This window comes from Amphiprion ocellaris, chromosome 8 (genome assembly GCF_022539595.1).
Source record: "Amphiprion ocellaris isolate individual 3 ecotype Okinawa chromosome 8, ASM2253959v1, whole genome shotgun sequence".
Lineage (NCBI taxonomy): Eukaryota > Metazoa > Chordata > Actinopteri > Pomacentridae > Amphiprion > Amphiprion ocellaris.
Genome location: NC_072773.1, coordinates 32,209,647 through 32,228,341, shown reverse-complemented (window position 1 = coordinate 32,228,341; position 18,695 = coordinate 32,209,647). Strand labels below are relative to the sequence as shown.

At 40.1% G+C, this 18,695-nt stretch overlaps 2 protein-coding genes across 2 annotated transcripts; both read right to left on the bottom strand.

The window, feature by feature from the left end:
• Positions 1-5: 5 nt before the first annotated feature.
• inavaa (innate immunity activator a) lies at positions 6-10,438 on the bottom strand. The gene is made up of 10 exons (XM_023267823.3): positions 10,361-10,438; positions 5,550-5,646; positions 4,491-4,624; positions 4,205-4,327; positions 3,325-3,559; positions 3,184-3,237; positions 2,748-2,973; positions 2,304-2,453; positions 1,545-2,214; positions 6-730 (listed from the first exon to the last, which is right to left on the bottom strand). The coding sequence occupies exons 2-10, from the start codon at positions 5,611-5,613 to the stop codon at positions 638-640; spliced, it is 1,749 nt and encodes a 582-aa protein (XP_023123591.1). The 5' UTR covers positions 5,614-5,646; positions 10,361-10,438; the 3' UTR covers positions 6-637.
• Positions 10,439-11,795: 1,357 nt separating this feature from the next.
• Positions 11,796-17,157, bottom strand: zgc:195245 (uncharacterized protein LOC565483 homolog). Its single transcript, XM_023267824.3, has 5 exons — positions 16,965-17,157; positions 15,423-15,450; positions 14,419-14,524; positions 13,704-13,848; positions 11,796-12,488 (listed from the first exon to the last, which is right to left on the bottom strand). The coding sequence occupies exons 1-5, from the start codon at positions 16,986-16,988 to the stop codon at positions 12,387-12,389; spliced, it is 405 nt and encodes a 134-aa protein (XP_023123592.1). The 5' UTR covers positions 16,989-17,157; the 3' UTR covers positions 11,796-12,386.
• Between the last annotated feature and the right edge of the window lie 1,538 nt (positions 17,158-18,695).

The following is an 18,695-nucleotide window of genomic DNA, read 5'->3' as shown; positions in this document are numbered from 1 at the left end:
AAACATCACTTTAGGTCATAAGTTTTATTATAAATATACAAAAAAACATATCAAAACTGATACAATCACTGGGTTAGTAAGAAAACACCATACTGCAGTGAAAACATTCATCAAACCACCATTAAAGGCATCAGTGATTAATAATTAGGAGTTAATAGCAAACGTTAAGATTCAGCTTACTTCACGGTATTAACTATAATATATATAGTTCTTATAAAGACATCAATGCGTGTTCAAAGGTGTAACAAAACTTTAGTTATAAGTCTCTATGTTATAAGGGGGGAACTTTAAATAATAGATAAATATAGATAACAATTATATTAGGAATGGTGAAAACTACTGTAGGTGAGTTTTATGTGCAAAATGTGTCCCAGCCACAAAAAAAGAAACAAACAGAAAGTGTATGATCCGTATGACACATTCAGGGAATTGTATGAGCTTCACTTCACCTCAGCTCTATAATGAAAATACTTAGAAATAAATAAAACTGGCATATCACCTTACTTAAAGTTTTAAATTAATTACAGACACCGGTACCGATAGGTCCACGTTTTCTGCATCGTGTTGACAAACGATCTCACAGAGAGTCCAAAGACTTAATAAATACAGAGTTAAATAGAAAGGAAATGACTGTTGGCTACACCTGGCTCACGATTTCTGCGTCCTCGGCCACAAACCACTGGACCGGAGTCCCGTCTGCAGCTCTCTGGAGAATCAAATTACCTGATCCCTGTAGAAAAATGTCATCAGGTCAGTTTTGTGCATCTGGACGTACACATGTACAGGAATTACAGTAGCTGATAAGAGAACATTAATCATTTTTCAGTCACTTTTCAAGTAAGAATGTCCAACATGTGATGGTTTCAGCATCTCAGATGAAAGAATTTGCATAATTTTTATGAGTTTACCTTAATATAAATAGAAAACCTCTGGATTTGGACGAAACAATAACTATTGGAAATTTAAGTTTAATTAAGAAAAATTAATAGTCAGATTGATTGTATTATTAGTTTATGTCCAAATTATAAATTTGAAAGACTGTAAATTTAAATTAATTTCTAGACCATGACAAGTTGTTTCAATCATAAAGTAAAATACTAGATTGCTCATTGTCCTTTTGTCATTTTGTACCTCATTTTTGTAATATTTTGTCTTGTTTTTGGGTTTTTTTGTCCTTTTTTGTCTGACTTGTCATTTGTCTCATGTTTTTTGTCATTCTGTTTCTTGTTTTTGTTGCTTTGTGTTTCCTTTTTGAGTCAGAATGCCCAAAATGTGATGGTTTCAGCTTCTTAGATGAAAGAATTTGCATAATTAGTTTACCTTAATATAAATTGAAAATCTCTGGATTTGGACTCTTGTTTGGACGAAACAAGGACTAATTTAATTCAAGTTTAATTAATTAAGAAAAATGCATCATCTGATTGATTGTATTATTAGTTTACGGTCCTAATATATTTTAAAAAAACAGCTAGGAATGCTATAATTACTTCTGCCTGACCTGTTGTGTGTTAGCGGCTTGTGTTTGTATCATTATCCGTACAAACCTGTTGAAAGGGAGGCAGGTGAGGTGAAGTGGGACTCAGCAAACTCTGCTGCTCCCCACAGTTTGGTCTCGACTTCTGCAGCTGATTCCTCTGATGCCAGGACTTCAGCTCCTCCGACACGATCTCTCTGGGCATCAGCCTGATGCCGTGGTTCGGGTACTCCTTCAGCGACGGGGTCCGCACCAGCCTGGTGTAAGGTGGAGGGGGCTTCAGGATGCTCCTCGGGGAAGACGCTCCCTCCTGCCACTGTCTTTGCTGAGGGCTGCGAGCCACAGGAGGGGAGGACAAGAAGCACTTCCCCGGGCCCGAGTCCTGTGGAGACAGCGGGCCGCTCTCTCCTGTGGCTCTAACGTAGCCGGGGCTGCATGGAGACTGGCTGCTAAAGCTGGAGAATCCTTTTTTCTGTGCTCCAAAGTGGAACCCATAGGGCGGGGGGCAGAGCTTAGGGATCTCAGTGGGCCCGTCCCTGCCAGGAGAGCTGATGTAGGAGGTGGAGGAGTGCTCCGAGCTGCTGTCCTCAGAGCTGGACTGGCAGGGACGCAGGGGAGAGTACTCCGGAGAACGCACCATGAAGTCGGCCACACAGCGCCGCTGGGGCAGCCGGGCTCGCCCTCGGCTGTTCTCTGAGTTGAGGCGATCCATGTCGGTAGAGAGCTTTTTCTTGGGAAGTCTGAGGACACATATCATATACAGTTATAAAACCACAGCACAGACGTTGATTGCTCTGCTAATGTGTGTGATTCTGACGTGTCTGTGTACCTGAAGGACTGGGAGTACTGGCGGCGTACGAGCAGCTCTGGAGTGGAGGGAGCGCTGGTGGAGTGGCTGTGACGCAGAGCCGAGTTCTTCACAAACTGAGTGAGAGGAATCCTGCAGCTCTCTGCAGACACCTGGGTTCCTGATGGACTACTGCACACAACAGAAACAGGAGGAATGATGTGAGATACGAAATGCATCCTGCAGGAAGAGTGTAGCAGTGTGTGGTTTTGACACCACTATAGATTTCATGTCAAACTAAAAAAGTAACACACATCTAACTAAATAATGCTCTGTCAACACAGGCTGAGAAATGTGCACATGAACATGGATGCTGACATTAATTTGTAGCTGGTTTGGTTTGCATCCTAACAGCTACAAGAACTTTAAATAATTGTACCCCGTTTTGTGCATCTGAAAGGTTATAATCACACTTCAGTGACCCACCTGGACCTGCTGCTGCAAGCCGACTGAGGCTTTGTGGCCTTCTGGTAAGGATGGTCCAGACTGGACTCTTTCCAGGGAGAGTTCTGGATGGGAGAGCGCTCGTACTCCACACTGAGCTGGCTTGTGGACTGGGGGGACGACTGCAGGGTCTTAGCTGGCAGCTGGAGAGGGTCTGAGTAGGAAGAGCCCAACGCTGGGGGTGAGAGGGGAGTGAGCGAGTCCACGTCTATGGAGGGAGAGAGAGAACATCAAATTGTTTTTGTCTTCTAAAACCAACATTTTTCTGTAATTCTTACTCATAACTCACAATTCATTTCAGGTTATCACATGTTAAATAATACGGATGATAGGTTTGCTTGCCTGCTGACTTTTCTGCTTAGAAATATATCTAATCTACAGTATGTAATTCTGCTACAAGTTTAAATCAATTACTCACCATCATCCAGAGCCACCACATCAGAGAGGGAGCTGTCATCAGACATGCACAGATCTGCACAGAAATCAAACCTCTTTAGTTTCAGTCGAACCCACTGGGTGCTGCACAGATTGGCCTGCAGGGGGCAGCAGCGTCACTCACCTTTGTTCTGGCTGGCTGAGGTGGTGATGCAGGGCGAGTTGCATTCGCTCTTGATCCTGTGCTGGAACACGGCTTCCTGCAGTTCCTTCACTTTCTTCTCCTCCCTCTTGCACTGCTGCAGCCGGCTCTTCTTCTGTGGTTTGCTGAGTTTATCCTCGAGGGAGAGCTTGCGGGCCGCCTCATAAATCTGCCGCTGCAGAGCCAGGTCAGTTTCTAGTGCTTGCAGCTCTGAATCCTGCAATGAACACAAATTCTGGCGTTTAGATTTAGCAGATGAATCAAAGTTGTTTTTTTTCTGTTCACTTCTTTTTTTCCACAAGCAGTAAACACTGATGGGAGTTCGTACCTCTTGATACTGGGCCCAACACTAACTAGAATGTAACTTTTGCACAAATGTCTCCGGTGAGTTGCACCACAAAGGCCCCAATATGGCATAAAGTGTAAAGACTGAAGTTTAATATGTTTAATATTTCAATTAGCATTATGCTCACATCGTTCAAGAACACTGTTTAATTAAATTAGACATTTAATACTGGTTGGTGTTTGAAACTCAAAGCAAAATGGACATGGGGAATGTGTTTTGAGAGTGTTCAGTTACAGAATAATAGATTTTAATTTCTGATTTATTTTCTGTCCTGCCTGGAAACAATGGTAACTAAAAAAAAACTCACAATTTATCCTCGCAAAAAACATTAGAGGCTTCAGTAAATAAAACACGGCTACTTTTAGTGTAATTTTGTCTGCATTGTATAACTGTTGAATCATTTAATTGTTAAAATGAACACAAATTCTGGCATTTAGTTTTAGCTGAAGAATCAAAGGTTTTTTTTTCTGTTCATTTTCTTTTTCCAGCGCAGTAAACACTGATGGAGGTTCGTACCTGTTGGTCCAGATGGATCAGACCTTCATCCAGCTTGAATGAAGCTCCGATCCTCCTCCGAACCCGAGGTGGCTTCTCATCTGGCATCAGAGGATAGTCTGAAGGCAGTGTGCCGGTCAGCTCCTGTGAAGACAAACTAAATGTGTCAATGACAAAAAACAAAAGGTAAAACTATGACCATTTCATACAGGATGCAGCCTGAACCATTCATTCAGAGCTTTAATGATGTTCATCAAACAGCCAGTATCGTAATGTATATACTGATCATCATCCAGGAGCTACTTACTGCCTCCCTGATGCAGAGTTTCCGGAGCTCCAGCAGGCAAAGCTCCAGTCGTTCCTCCAGTGACTGGTGCTTCAGCTTCAGGGCTCTGGTGTGGGTGGTCAGATCCTTCACTGGGGACGTGGGGCTGTCTGGACCTGCAGGTAATCCACACAACATCAGGCTTTCTTTGTCAACATCTTGACCAAAATATATTCTCTATATACATTCTCTACTATAAATAGCAAAGCCGTGTTACATTAGACTGAAACGATGCTGTATTTTACTGCCGGTGTCATGTGGTGTCATGTGGCGTAACACTGGGTGTCTGTTGGAAGTGGAATAGGTCAATGTGTCTTGTTCTCACTGTATGTGTTCTTTTTATAGAGTGTACATTGTGAATCAGTTTTAAATAATATGCATGCGTTATAAGTTTAGTTTCAAGTAAGATACATTTTTTCCATTTTCAGTATTTTAAGTTTTGTACAATAGCCCCAGAAAATATATCATTATTGCTGTACATGAAGGCTCATGAAGACCAAATTCTACTGCAGATATATCAAACATATACAAACATATATATATATATATATATATATATATATATATATATATATATATATATATATATATATATATATATATATATATACATATACAGTTCTGCACTTAAATATTTAAAGTTTTGTTTACATTTTGTACTGTTCTACATTATACAAAGACATATAGTTTGCAAAAATAAAATGAAACTAAATTAAATGGTCACTTTTGCTTTTCAAGGAATATTAATCATTTAGATTAATCGATTAATTTTTAAAATAGTCTATAGAAACACTATTGTGAATGGTAGCCCTAGCTTTGTTGTGTGTTTATGTAAGAAAAAATAAATCGCTGTGGTTGATGTATGTTTAACTGGTTCCTTTTTAAATACTCAAACATTAATGTTGGGATCTGACTCAAAATCTAGCACAGGTTATGCTACTGTTACTACTATTATTGTGACCAACTAATCTGTACATGAAGTATACAGAAGTCTGATGCTGTATTGATAATCCATTCAATATTCTTTAGTGTTGTCCTCACCAGAGTGTAAGATGATCCCGCTGTCGGTGTCACTGATCTCCTCTTTACTCTCGATGGCCGTCATCTTGACTATCTGCTCTTGAGTTTCTGTAAATACCTGCAGTAAAAAGAAAAGTTTATTCAGATTAGTGAAAGTAGAGGGCTCACTTTGGAGATCCTACATCTCCTGTTGTTTTCTGACCACATGGCTTCATTCATTGTCACTCTGCTGCTTCACTTAACAAAAGTGAATGACTGGCGGGTGTTCTTTTTACACACTTATCCATGCAGCTCTCCTCCTCCCACCTCCTCCCGCCTCCTCCCTCTCCCTCCCATGCTCCATCACAAAGGAGGCAGACCCCCACGGTTGACTCGGCACATGTGCGGGGGTTAATCTGAATCGTGGTGCCATGGCGACGGGGCACGGCGCGGCTGGCTTGGGGAGTGTGTCGCCATGAGGCGTGTCAGAGGGCGTTTAAAGAGCCCACACCCCGAAAAAGAAAGCAGATGGCAGCGGGAATTACCCCACTCATGGACTGCACCTGTTCCCCCCCGTGCACCCCTCCCTCGGCTCCTATTCAACCAGTGTCCAGAAAACCCTCTGGGGGCTTTGAAGTGGAAGAATGTCTCAATGCTGGGCTTGTCCACGCAGCATCAGATCACAAGGTCCCTGCTGACTCCTGTGCAACGCTGCCCCGTTTCACCAACACACTTTCACACACAGGCGAGCACAATTCATGTTTATGGCCCTGCTCTGCTTCATTGTTGCTCTTCGGAAAACATGTGGCCGATAGTAAACAAAAACGAGCCGCAGAGTGGAACGACGGCAAGAAGAGAAAGAAACAAAGAGAGCAACAAATTGGAGATATCACCCAGAAATGAGAAATTAGACCAGGGGTCTAGGTGTGGCTGTTGTGGAGAAATCAGCTCAGCCTTCCAGAAAACACTGCCTTCATTTGTTAGTTTTTAGGTCAGTCTGTTTATTTATAATCTCACATGTTTGCCCTAACCCTAGACTCCGACTTAAAAGGCCAGAAAAATCACAAGAGGTAACGGTGCTAACACGATTAAAGCATATCATTAGCTTCACTTCCTTCAATTTTCATAAAAGCACAGATCATAAACTTGATGACTCTTGGAACAGCCGCTGTATTAATTTCCTGTAAATATACTCATGTGTTAAGTAAATAAGATGTTATTAATAAAGACTAACTCTGGGAAGGAAGATGACATGGAAATAGACACCACATGAAAGAATGTGTTGATAAGGCTTCTGTGTTTAATCCTCAGCTCCTGTCTCAGCTGCTGTGTTTGGAGATTGGTATCGGGCCTTTTCCTGTAGGGACGAGGAAGACACAGAGCCCTGACAGGATATTATTGTGTATCCAACGGGTCTCTCCCATTCACCACAGCAACTCATGTGAACTGACAAAGCTATGAGCAGAAATCAGCACAATGAGGCACGGCGAAGCAGCTCGAGTCAGTAAAACAACACTGCAACAAAAGGCTCTGTATCCACCAACCGGCCTCAATAATCTGCTGCGGGTGCAATATCTGCTGACAACTCAGGCTCGAGCAGCGTTGTCGGGCCAATGCCGAGACGAGGCTGCAGCGAGAGGTGGAGAAAGGAACAGTGCTGAGTTTTCAGTGTTCAGGGTCGAGGCCCGCTGTACTCTCAGACACATGGCTCCACGCTGCAGCGATCGAAAACTAAAGACGTTGACACGAATCCGGCCCGGTAATCAGAGACAGGCAGAGTAATGTGGGATTTACCCACTTACACCCCATAACTGTCTGAAGACTTTCACAAGAGTCTGTGGTCGGAGGTCTAGGCTGAGTGGGTGGGTTGAGTTGGGGCGAAACTCTTACTTGAAGTTGCAGCTTGTTGCCAAAATGCTGATGAGGTTTGTCATGTGTTTTATAAGAAGCTGGAGTTGTGGGAGTGGAGAAAAACACGACCTTTCATGACTGAGCGTATGACGGATAGTAGTCCATTTCCTGAAGGGATGACTGCTGATAGCACAGTCTCCAGCGCAGAGTTGACTGATGTAGTCATAACATCTTAATTGAGGGGAGTGTGTGATGAGTGCTAATGATGACCACCTAGAAACGTGCTGGAGATGACCGTCCCACCCATCCTCGCTGCTCACTGGACCGTGTCGGCGTAACATCTGCGGAAGTTGATGTTTATGGCAAGAGATCACGATGTGGATTTACTGTCTCCCGGACTTCCCCCACCACCCTTTCCCATGAGCCTTTGGAGCTGCGTACTCCTGGATTGCAGCCACCACCACCATGCTCATTACCACTGTGGTCGGCCCTGGAATTACTGACAGGGACCAGCCTCGGCGAGGAAACAGCGAGGGTTGCCTGAAACCAGACCGAGGCCTGTTCGAACCCTGTAATTAAGATTCTCCTCTGAATGCTGATACTATGGAAGAAATCAAATGACTTTACAGCATGCCTTATTTCAGAGTCTGATGGGAAGCCAACAATCCATTCAGCAAAACAGATCCACTCTGTACACAGTATGGGCCGCTGGAGGAAAAGTGCATCAATGTGGGGGAGCGGCAGGAGTTAAAAAAAAAGAAGGGTAGCATTGCAAAGCACGTCACCGGACTGGAGTGAGATCTTAAGAAGCAGTGCTGAGCTTGGAAACTCCCCAGACAGCAGCACAATGTAGGACAGGAGGCTGTGTTCGCATAAAGTTCAAAAGCCAAAGTGAGCAGTCAGCTCCTTTAAAAGCCAACATTCATTCAGATTTTCACACAACGGTAGTGCAGACATCTTAGTTTTCCAACAAAGACAATGCAGGAGTAATAAGCACCATGCCGGCCTGCTTACAGCCACTGGAGGCCATATGCTGTCCAGACACAGCAGCTCAGTTACAGCCCAATGACAGCATAAACACAGAGGGCAAGAAGAGATGCTCCATTGTTCTCCAGAGGCTGAGGGGCTGACCGGGGATCACGACACCTCGTCCCTCTGAGTCATCATTTCAGAGGCCTCTGAATGGACACCGATGGTCAGCTCGGGCCATTTTGCAGGATGTGGTTACAACTTTTCACCCTCAAATGCCCACCGTTCACAAAGGAACCGGGGGACCGCAGGGGCAAAACAACACAGAGGTGTTGTCTTCGGCACCGCGGTAACACTTCGTGTCTGTCAGCACGTGGGCTGCAGGAGATGATGTTTATTCTGCCGCTGTGGACACAAACAGTCCTACAGTGTGGTTTTGTCTGAGAGAGCAACAGAGCAAATGATTAAACCGTATTTAGGCTGAATGCACTGTACCGCCACGGATGTTGTTTACTCATTAATCGCAATTACTGACACCTCACTCTCTTGTTAAATAGACAGATAAAGTGGGCATTTGCAGCTAAAGCATCAAAATTACATGCACACATTATGCAGCATGGTCTCTATCACATTGAATTACACTGTATATATATGTAAAAAGCATTTTATTGCTATAGTTGCTCGATATGGATCCACATTTAACTACTTTTTTATTTTATTTCATGTCTTGCGTGTAACATTTTGATCTAGGGAAGCAAAAAGGCAGTATTTCCATCTAAACTAAGGTGGAGTAAAAGTAGAAATGAGCAAAAAAGGGGGAAAATGAACTACAAACACCTCCTGACTGTAGTTAAGTACAGAACGCCAGTGAGCATTTATCACAACAACAAGTTTCTTTTAGGTGTTTTGATATTTAAAGATTATACATGATTAAATTAGCCTATTACGCTGAACTAAACTGAAAGCAGCTTCAGATTCTGCACTTAAGGAGAAAGTTAAGGGTAGCTTAAGTTGCATTGTAGAGAAAAAAACACTTTTTACAGTCTGGTCTGATCTGGACAAGGTTGTTCTACAGAGGCCAAAGAGTCTTTAAGACACAGTTTCTGTTTTGTGGAGCTTTTGCTATATTTGTGTACATGCAAAATAGGGAGATGTCACTGCTTTTTTTTTTGCATGTAAATCACATCAGACCAGGTCCAGATCAAAACCCACAATATATAGACTGATCAGATCTGGACTAGAACCTGTGTTTTAAAGACTCTTTAGCTTCTCTGTCTTAATGTAATTGAGATCTGACCAATCTATACAAAGTAGGTTTTGATCGGATGCAAAAAAAGCAGTGGAATCTCCCTTTTTTTTAGCATTTTCACAAAGAGAAATAAGGTTTAACTAATCAGAAACTGTGTTTTAAAGACTCTTTAGCTTCTCTGCCATCATCTAAAACAGATTTGACCAGTATATATACAACACTTTTTGATCTGGACCTAATGTAATGTAGTTTGCATGCAAAAAAAAAGAGAGGTGAAATTACATATTTCTACTAATAGAATAAATGTTTTTACAAATCATAAACTGTGTTCAAAAGACTCTTTAGCTTCTCTGTCATCATCTAAAAATGATTTGACGAGTGTATAAAGTGGATTTTGATCTGAACATAGTCTGATATGATCTGCATGCAAAAAAGCAATGAAATCTCCCCTGTTAGCACTTTGAACTGTTAAATTAATACTTGCAAGTAGATTTCAGAAAGTATTATGGGTGTACCTACAAGGTCTTATACGGTTTGGCAACTTTGCAATGAACAAAGAGAGAGAATAATTTAAGGCAGAGTGATTAAAATTTCTCCTTAATGTTTCCCTTAATTTCAGAAGTTAAATTCAGTTTCAGTTTAGGTAACTGTTCTGTAGCATTTCTCTAAAGTTCAACAACTTGAATTAGCTCCAGTCCTGCCGTGACTGTTTGTACTAACGTCGCTGCTTCTTCTCTGCCTGTTATATTATGCTGTTAACCCACAGAAACGGGTTTGTACTGACCTTGTAGCGGGTTCAGCTCCTCTACAGCATCTTCTCTGAGGCAGCAGCTCAGACTTTCTCCGGTCAGATGTGAGAGCAGCGCTTTGGACATCTGTTGAGGAGCGGCTCCACTTTCTCCATACAGGGGGAGGAGCTTTGGTTTATTTTTGCTAAAATATTTATTTACTATCTAATTATCTCTTCCAATTTTAATTATATATACTTAATTGTGTATTTATATTATGTAGTAGATTAAAATATATTTATTTTGGCTTTACCGGCAAAAGTATTTTTTTAGTGCCGGCGATTCCCCCGCACCCTGTTAAAATGGTTTGTCCCGACGCTGCTGCGTTTCCAGACACGCTTTGCTTATTGACACAGCACGCGACTCACTGAGGGGCTTTAAATTGAAAAAGGGTCACAAAAGAAGAATAGCTGGAGGCAGAGACAAGTTTTAGTTAAAAAAAAAAAAGAAAGAAAGAAAAAACACAGGACAGCTGGCAAGTAAGTGTTAGTGGACACTCACCTCCTTCCATGATGTTCGAGAAAACTGTGGCCAAGATGTGATGAGTGGACCAAAGTAGTCATTCAATTAAAACATAATTAAATTATAAAGACAAATGTACTTTTGATTGCATGTTAGCTCACATTGGAAGACCTTTTTCTATAAGTGGCTGTATTTGACTTGTTTTGTGCAGAGTTTTTTTTTTTTCTGATTATTTTACATTTTTTTTAACGCTTTATTTTTACGCTATTAGTAGAGGGATGAAAATTAACTACTATATCTTTTTAAAGACTGTGCAGTGTGCAATGTTTAGCCATTTTATTCAATGCTACACTTAAACTACACTTCATTTATTTGACAGCTATAGCTACTAATACTCAGATTTTATATACATATAAAAAAAACTGTGATGAGCTTATAAAATTTTATGCACGGCAAGCATTCAGCCTCTGCTACAGTGGGTAAAATATTGCAATAAAAGCACCAGTAGGAATAATCCAATTATATTATATTACTTCCACACATAAACGATAGGTTTTTGGGTTACATTATATGTAATATGTCTGTCTATGTTTGCACATTCTGAATAATTCTGTCATCTTGCAGGCTACATTTGTGTACGACACGCTGCCAAAATAACTTCATTGTAATTCCGAAACAACAAACAGGCTACTTTTATTTTCCCTTCAGCCGGTGGCTTCCGTGACTTTCCCAAATGTCTCCAGTCCCCTTTACCAGACCCTTGGGTATTCCTGAGCCTATATAGCCTGAAAAGCCTCCTCCAGATGGCCTGTGCTTTCTCCTCTCGTCCCGTGATGGAATGAAAAGATCAGCTAATTAAACAAAGTCCCATATCCATGTGAAAGAACCGTGAGAGTCCTCAGGGGGAAGAGCTGCATGCAAATCAACCCCACAATGCTTTGAATTGTGTCCAGCGCACCGACACACCACTGCAAACCATACAGCCTTTATTTCCACATGCGCATAGGCGCACTGAAAATCAAGAGTCTTGACAGAAACAGATAAACAAACATGTACATTTGTAATGCCGGGGGATTTTTTATTGATACAAAGCAGTTCTGTTGAGAAATGTTTCTGTAAAGAATCAGGCTGAACTGATGTGGCCCCTTCATGAAATAAACTGTTTTTGCTCCTTTAATGCAGGCAGAAGCATGGGATACTGATTTGGAACATTAAATTGTATAATGTCTATAAAAAACATTTAAAAAAAAAAAAAAAAAAACATCCACCCTCAGAATACTAGTAACTTTCTCTTAACCAATAGTATAGTTCTGAATAAAAAATGAGCACTTTCCCTCCCCCTTAGAAACAGATTTAAGATTTAAGAAATGATTGCTAAACATGGATTATGTATCAGCCTTGTATGCATGATTCCTTCAAGTCTGATGTTTAAAAATGTAATTTAAAGTCCACTAACAACCATGAAATGTGTTTTTTTAAATGTACAGCAGTAGACAGTGAACATACAGATTTAGGGCCACTTTGGTGAGAAGCTCCAGCGGCTGATGGAGCCTTCGGGCCTCACTGTTCGAACGTTTGCGTTCTCCTCAGGTTGTCCTTCACGCGGACAAACTCTGGAATCTTTTGCTCGTTCTCCCGCTGCCTGATCTCCTCCTGTTCATACTGGAAAAAACACATCAGGGAATCGACTTTAAGCCAGTCAGTGACACCCACAGTTTACTCTAGCAACATTTCCATCTTGAAGGTTTATAAAGAGTGACTCTAAACGTTGTTTACGTTGTTTATGGATGTTTATTTGACCTTTTAAGAACTAGAGTGGATAAAATCTTGATGATAAGTGGCCATAAACATGGATGTAAACAGTTCTGGTCCTTGGTAACTCTTTATTTACCTGAACTTTGTTTGTGTTTTATTGATATTTTATGTCAGGGCAGGTTTTTGATGATTTTATACTATGGTGTAAAGAAGCTTTCCTTCAGATCAGTGTTTCTAAAACAAAGGAGATCTGCATTGATTTTAGATGACCCCCCCCTCAGCTCCTCAGTGCAGTGTGGTCCATGGCCAGCCGGTAGAACTACTACTTTATTGTAAGTATCTGGGTACTGTAATCAACAGAAAACTCAAGTTTGACTGAGAAAGCTCGCAGAGTTTGAGGTTGACAGGACGCTGATGAAGCTCTTCTACTGTTCCTTTATCCAGTCAATGCTTTTGTTTTCCATCATATGCTGGTATGGTGACCTTGGCAACAAGGACAAGAACTCCCTCGGGAGGATAGTAAAAGTAGCCTCTAAAGTAGCTGGGGTGTGTTTTAACAGTCTTGAAGACACTTTTAATACACAAGTTAAAAGGAAAGCAGAGTCTGTTCTTGTGGATGTTATCATCCTCTTAATCAGGAGTATAAGCTGCTCCCCTCCGATCTTCATCTGGCAGGACCCCAGGCCACAAAAAACAAGTACAAGTTCTCCTCTGTGCCTACCTCCATCTGAGCTACAAACACTGAGAAGATGTGTTTTTGCTGCTGTACTTTATTGCGTACTGTGGTGCACTTTATCCTGTTTTGACTTTATTATGTCTTGCTGCTGCTGACTAAGCGACTGTTTGCACTGAACTACACCTGAAATAAAACAAAGTGACAAAGATTGCCGCTAATGTCCCTGTCTGTCTTATGTTTCGTGTGATATTTTATTGTTTTCATTGTGTTTTTACAATTTTATTTTGTTCTTTACATTTTCAAAACATTTCTTTTTATTTGTTTTTATTGTTTTTATTGTCTGTTTATTGTGAACGCTTGTGAAACTGCTGCACAACAAATCACCCTCCAAGGGACAAATAATAAAGTGGAAGTTGTGATATGTTGACTTATGCCTTGAATCTGACCTCTTGGAGCTTCTGCTGCCTCTTGCGGAGCTCCGTCTCCAGATCTGAGGGCCTCCGTCGTGCCATCTCCTCCTCCTTGTGCAGCTCCAGTCTGCGCTGCTCCAACACTCGCTTCAGCTCCGGTTTCTCCTCCAGCAGCAAACCTCTGCACAGCCAGAGTCACAGTCAGACAAACACAGACCGCCTGACCTGCTCTGTTTCAGTTGTTGATGACATTAACCCTCGTGTCATCCTGCGGGTCAAAGTTGATCCGGTTTAAAGTTTGAAAATGTGGGGGGAAAAAAAGAAATGTTAAAAATGTTTCTTAAGAACATTCACAAAAATCCAACGAATTTCGCTGGATTTTGGTTGATTTTTCTGTGAATGTTCTTAAATAAAATATTAGAAGTTTTACTGATATATATGTAATCACTTTAGATATTTTTAGGATTTTTTGGAAGATTTTTACTCATTTTTTGAAAATATTTACAAGAATTTTCTTGCCAAATTTGGGGGATTTTTTTTAAAAACAAAACTTTTAAGGGAAGCTTTTAAGGAATTATTGGAATTTTCTTCCTGAAGGTTTTGCAAATTTTCAGAAATTTGGGGAATTTTTTTGCTGAATTTTGGGATTTTTTTCAGACAAGGAAACAATATTTTTTGGTGCCCGTTTATGAGGACAACAGGAGGGTTAAGACCAGACAGTGGAGATGTTTTCAGTGTTTGACTTCCTGACCGTTTATGGCTGAGCAGCAGCTCACGGTGAAGGTTCTGGTAACTTGGCGTCTCCGCTGAGGTTCCGTTTAGCTTCTTAGGATGAGCGACTTCATCACTGCTGCAGTCTGTTGTAGAGTGACGGGACAGAGGCACAAGTCTCAGACATATGCAGACATGAGGCTTTAACTCCTCAGATCTGATGAATTACTACTAAAATACCCAAATCAGTATTTTTGAATGTTTAGATAATATGTTTGACTACACAGCCATAAAAGCACTAAATGATGACTATTTGTAATTTTGATGATCTGAGCCACCAAAATGTTGGATGAAACATTCAAAAAGGGGAAAACAATGATGATTTCATAGACATTTAAGATTTCATTTTAATAACAAGAAAATAACATGTCTTTTAGCAATACAGAAATAGTATGTAAGCACCTTTGCTTTCATTTTGTCCTTAGTTCAATCAAACTCTTTCCAATCTAACAATCAGATATTCAGCTGATAGATCAATGTATCATTTAAATAGATTCCATGACCTTTGCAGCAGATCAAATAGATAAGGTTATTAACTATTTGATTAGAGACATTTCAATGTTGATCTATCAATCAACTGTACATGCGCTTATTTACATTTTAGAATGCATTTCAATTTTGTTCAACATTTGTGTTTTTCACTTTTGACTACATTATAAGCTGACAGTGGACGCTTATTTGACCTGCTTGTGCTGAGTAGATTAACTTCTGCTGGAGGAGGATTTGACATTTAATGTATTTTTGATCACTTTATTTTTACAGTTTTCATCGAGCGATGAAAATGTGCTACTGCATGTGTTTAAAGACTACAAATTTCAGGTACTGGTACATGTTTTTTTGTAGTTTTTATTTACATTTTATGCAATGTTATACTTATACTCCACCCCAATTATTTGTTAGAGTCATATTTTATATAACTATTGTAATATATAAATATACTAATATTCAGATCTTATATAGAAAAAAATATATGTTTTAAGATACCTTTTTTGTGATGTCCATATCCCGGTTTCTGTGAAATTTGACAGGTAAAAAGAAGAAGATACAGCCTGTTAGTAATCTCACAAGTAAATTATTTTACAGCCATTAGCTAAGTCGAACATGTTAACGCTGATGTACCAAGACTGGTTTGTCAAAACATCTTTATTTTGATCATCTCCTGACAGCACAGAGCTTATAATTAGACAAAGTCTATAAAAGAAGATCGTGCCTGCTGTGCTGCTTAAGCAGGTGAGCTGTGTTTACAAAGGTGATGTAACAGTTCGGTCAGAGAGAGACGATGAAAAGCATTCATGTAATTCTGCTGGTAAAAACAATGAAAATAATGCAAACATCTGAATACATTTCACTCATAACAAAATGGGATGAAACTTGGCTTCATGTGCCTGTAACACAACCTGTGCCACACCTACTGAAACCAGATATCCAGCAGAGAAGGATCACATTAAACAGGAGCAGATGGTGGATGTTGTTTTGACTCGTCTGAGCAGCCTGTGGCAGACAAACCAGCTAATAAGAGCAAGTTTCTGTCAAAAACTGTCCTTCAGCTCTCATGCTCAGCCTCAGTGTTTGGGATTGTGCTTTTTTGTTCCTGTCGTGGACATTAAACCTCTAGATCCTGCCCCCCCTCGGGCCCCTGCAGGGAGGCTGAGCTGGGAAATAACTTGGCAGGTGTCTGACCTGATGGAAGCCATTGTTCCTGTCAAGGCCTGTAGGACTGAGATGGATTACAGCAAAATCACTCCACTTGATTTCAGAACTCCTCAAACCTGCTAGCATAGAGGCTCTGAAATGTATTCTCACCATGTGACACCCTCATAGAGATAACAGGCAAAACAGTATTTAATACATTGGATTTAAATGTCTGATCCAAGTGTTCTTTTTGGCTTCATTTATCAATGTGGAATTGCTGTCAGATGAGTAACTTCTACTTCCAAAATACTATATTTAAATCGCAAAGTTCGACACCTCAGCGTTAGTTTTATTTCTAGCAGGAATTATCCTCGTCCTAAGATGACCTTCTTATGTAATTATTTTCATTATGTTGAAACGGTGCTTTCACAGTGCATTAGTGTTATTTCATAGGTGTATTTGCAACATTTGCCTTAAGTAATCTGGATTATTCAGAAATCAAGAGAGCAAAATGAAATATAGACAATAAATTATGAGTTTAACAACCTTAAATAACCTTACAAATCTGAAATGAGAGCACATGTATTACTAATTGAAGCAATTTCATATGGCTTTGACTATAAAGGACTCTAAAAATGATCAGGTTCAATAATGTTAATCATCCCAACAACAGAGAAAGCATGCATCTTTATCTTTAGTCATAGTGTAAGTAATATGAAAAAGTCTCCATACAGACATTAAAACAAATCTGACTGTAAACTAATTGATGCTACTCTTACAGCCTGATCAAAAGTCAACTCAGCTTCTGACAGATGGCCACCAGTCTAGACTCTGACCTGCCCCTCATCAGGCAGCAGTAATGGTGTAAGAAAGCAACCAGCAACAAAAACTCACTTTCTTTGCAGCCGACTCCTCCATGGCAGGATGGTGGAGGTCTGCTGTTTCTGTCCAGTCACAGTTTGCCTGTTTTAGTCCATCGTTTAAAGAATCACACGTCCTCACTCAGCCTGTCTGTTGTCTGTTTCTTTGCTGCGACCGAGGCCAACATGTTGTTGTTGAGGAGGGATCCACAGGCTCAATGTGCCGCCAAACAGTGGTCAGTGGTGGTAGTAGACACCCAAATCTTATTACGCCATTCAAGATTACCTCACAACCCCCACAGGGCACAGGAGACTGGATTAGTTAATCACCGCCGACACAAATACAGCTTTAAGCCAAGCTGGCACGGCACTATCACCATGAAGTCCATCAGTACAAACAGAGGCTCCAGCAACAAAGACTTTCATGCAAACCCACACTGCTAACAGTGTGAAGCAGCCAGATTTCTCACTGAGTTCATTAGCTCTTCCAGCTCAGGGGCTCACAGCACACTTAGAACAGTTAGTTGCAGTATATGGCTTTGTGTTTGCTACCATTTTAACTCATTTAGTAATTCTTAACACAAAGATGGAGGTAATCTGTGAATAATCAACTTTTTTTTTTTCAAAAAATGACTTCTCAAAGGTCACACTACCTTTGTAACTTGGTTTCTGAGCAACACCTCACTGAAGCTCACAGTGACAAGACCCTCATTGTTTGTTAGTCTGAAATGCAAATACAGATAAAAACCCTACAATGTATGCAGGATGTTCAGCCGAAGTTAATTTGGAGCCACGTTCCCTGATTCGGCCTTCAAAATAACTAAATAGCTATAAAAACAAAAAGGCAACAAAAACTCAGCCTGTTTGTGTTTATTTAGCATACAAGAACCCTGATGATTAAAAATCTGAAATAAAATGAAAATATAGATATATATGAATAATACATACATACATACAACACACTATATGCATACATGTGTTGTTATTATTATTATTATTATTATTATTATTATTATTATTATTATTATTATTATTATTAATAATAATAATAATAATAATAATAATAATAATAATAATAATAATAATAATAATAATAACCACAGCACTGTGGTTTTGCCAATATATTCTGAGGAAACGGTTTCTTTCAGTGTCCATTAGTTTACAACTGAGCCTATTATTCCTGAGATTTAAAAAAAAAGTTATTATTTGTAATATTTAATTTCTCACTGATTAGAAATGTTATGTGAACTGTCTCTGACACTGAGTGCAGAAGAAAAGAGTGAACATGGACTGTTTAATTGTAGTGTCATGTTTTGGTGGGGATTTATTACATTTCTAGTACATTTAGGGTGAATTTGTGTAAGATGTGCCCCCGAGATAAGAAGCCTACAATCCATATGACTCCTCTATTTACCTCCTAACCACTAGATAAATCCAATTTTAATAATAAGACAATCTGACAACAGATAAAGTCAATTTTAATATTTGGTCTTTTCTTGGATGTTAGCTGCCTTATTAATCTTTAGCGCTGAATTAAATTTACTGGCCTGAGAATTCAAAAGAAGTGGTTTTGATTTCAGTTGATGTAACATTTTGACAGGACAAAATTCTTCTGTAATTTCTTAATCTATTTATAAAGCTTCATTCAGTTTTATTTACTTATTATGTTGCTGATGTTGCCCCTCTGTGTTTGTATGGACTTACTTGAGTGTAAAAGTGCAATGTCTTCATTCACTGCAGGACAAACAGTAAGTTGTGCGTTTTG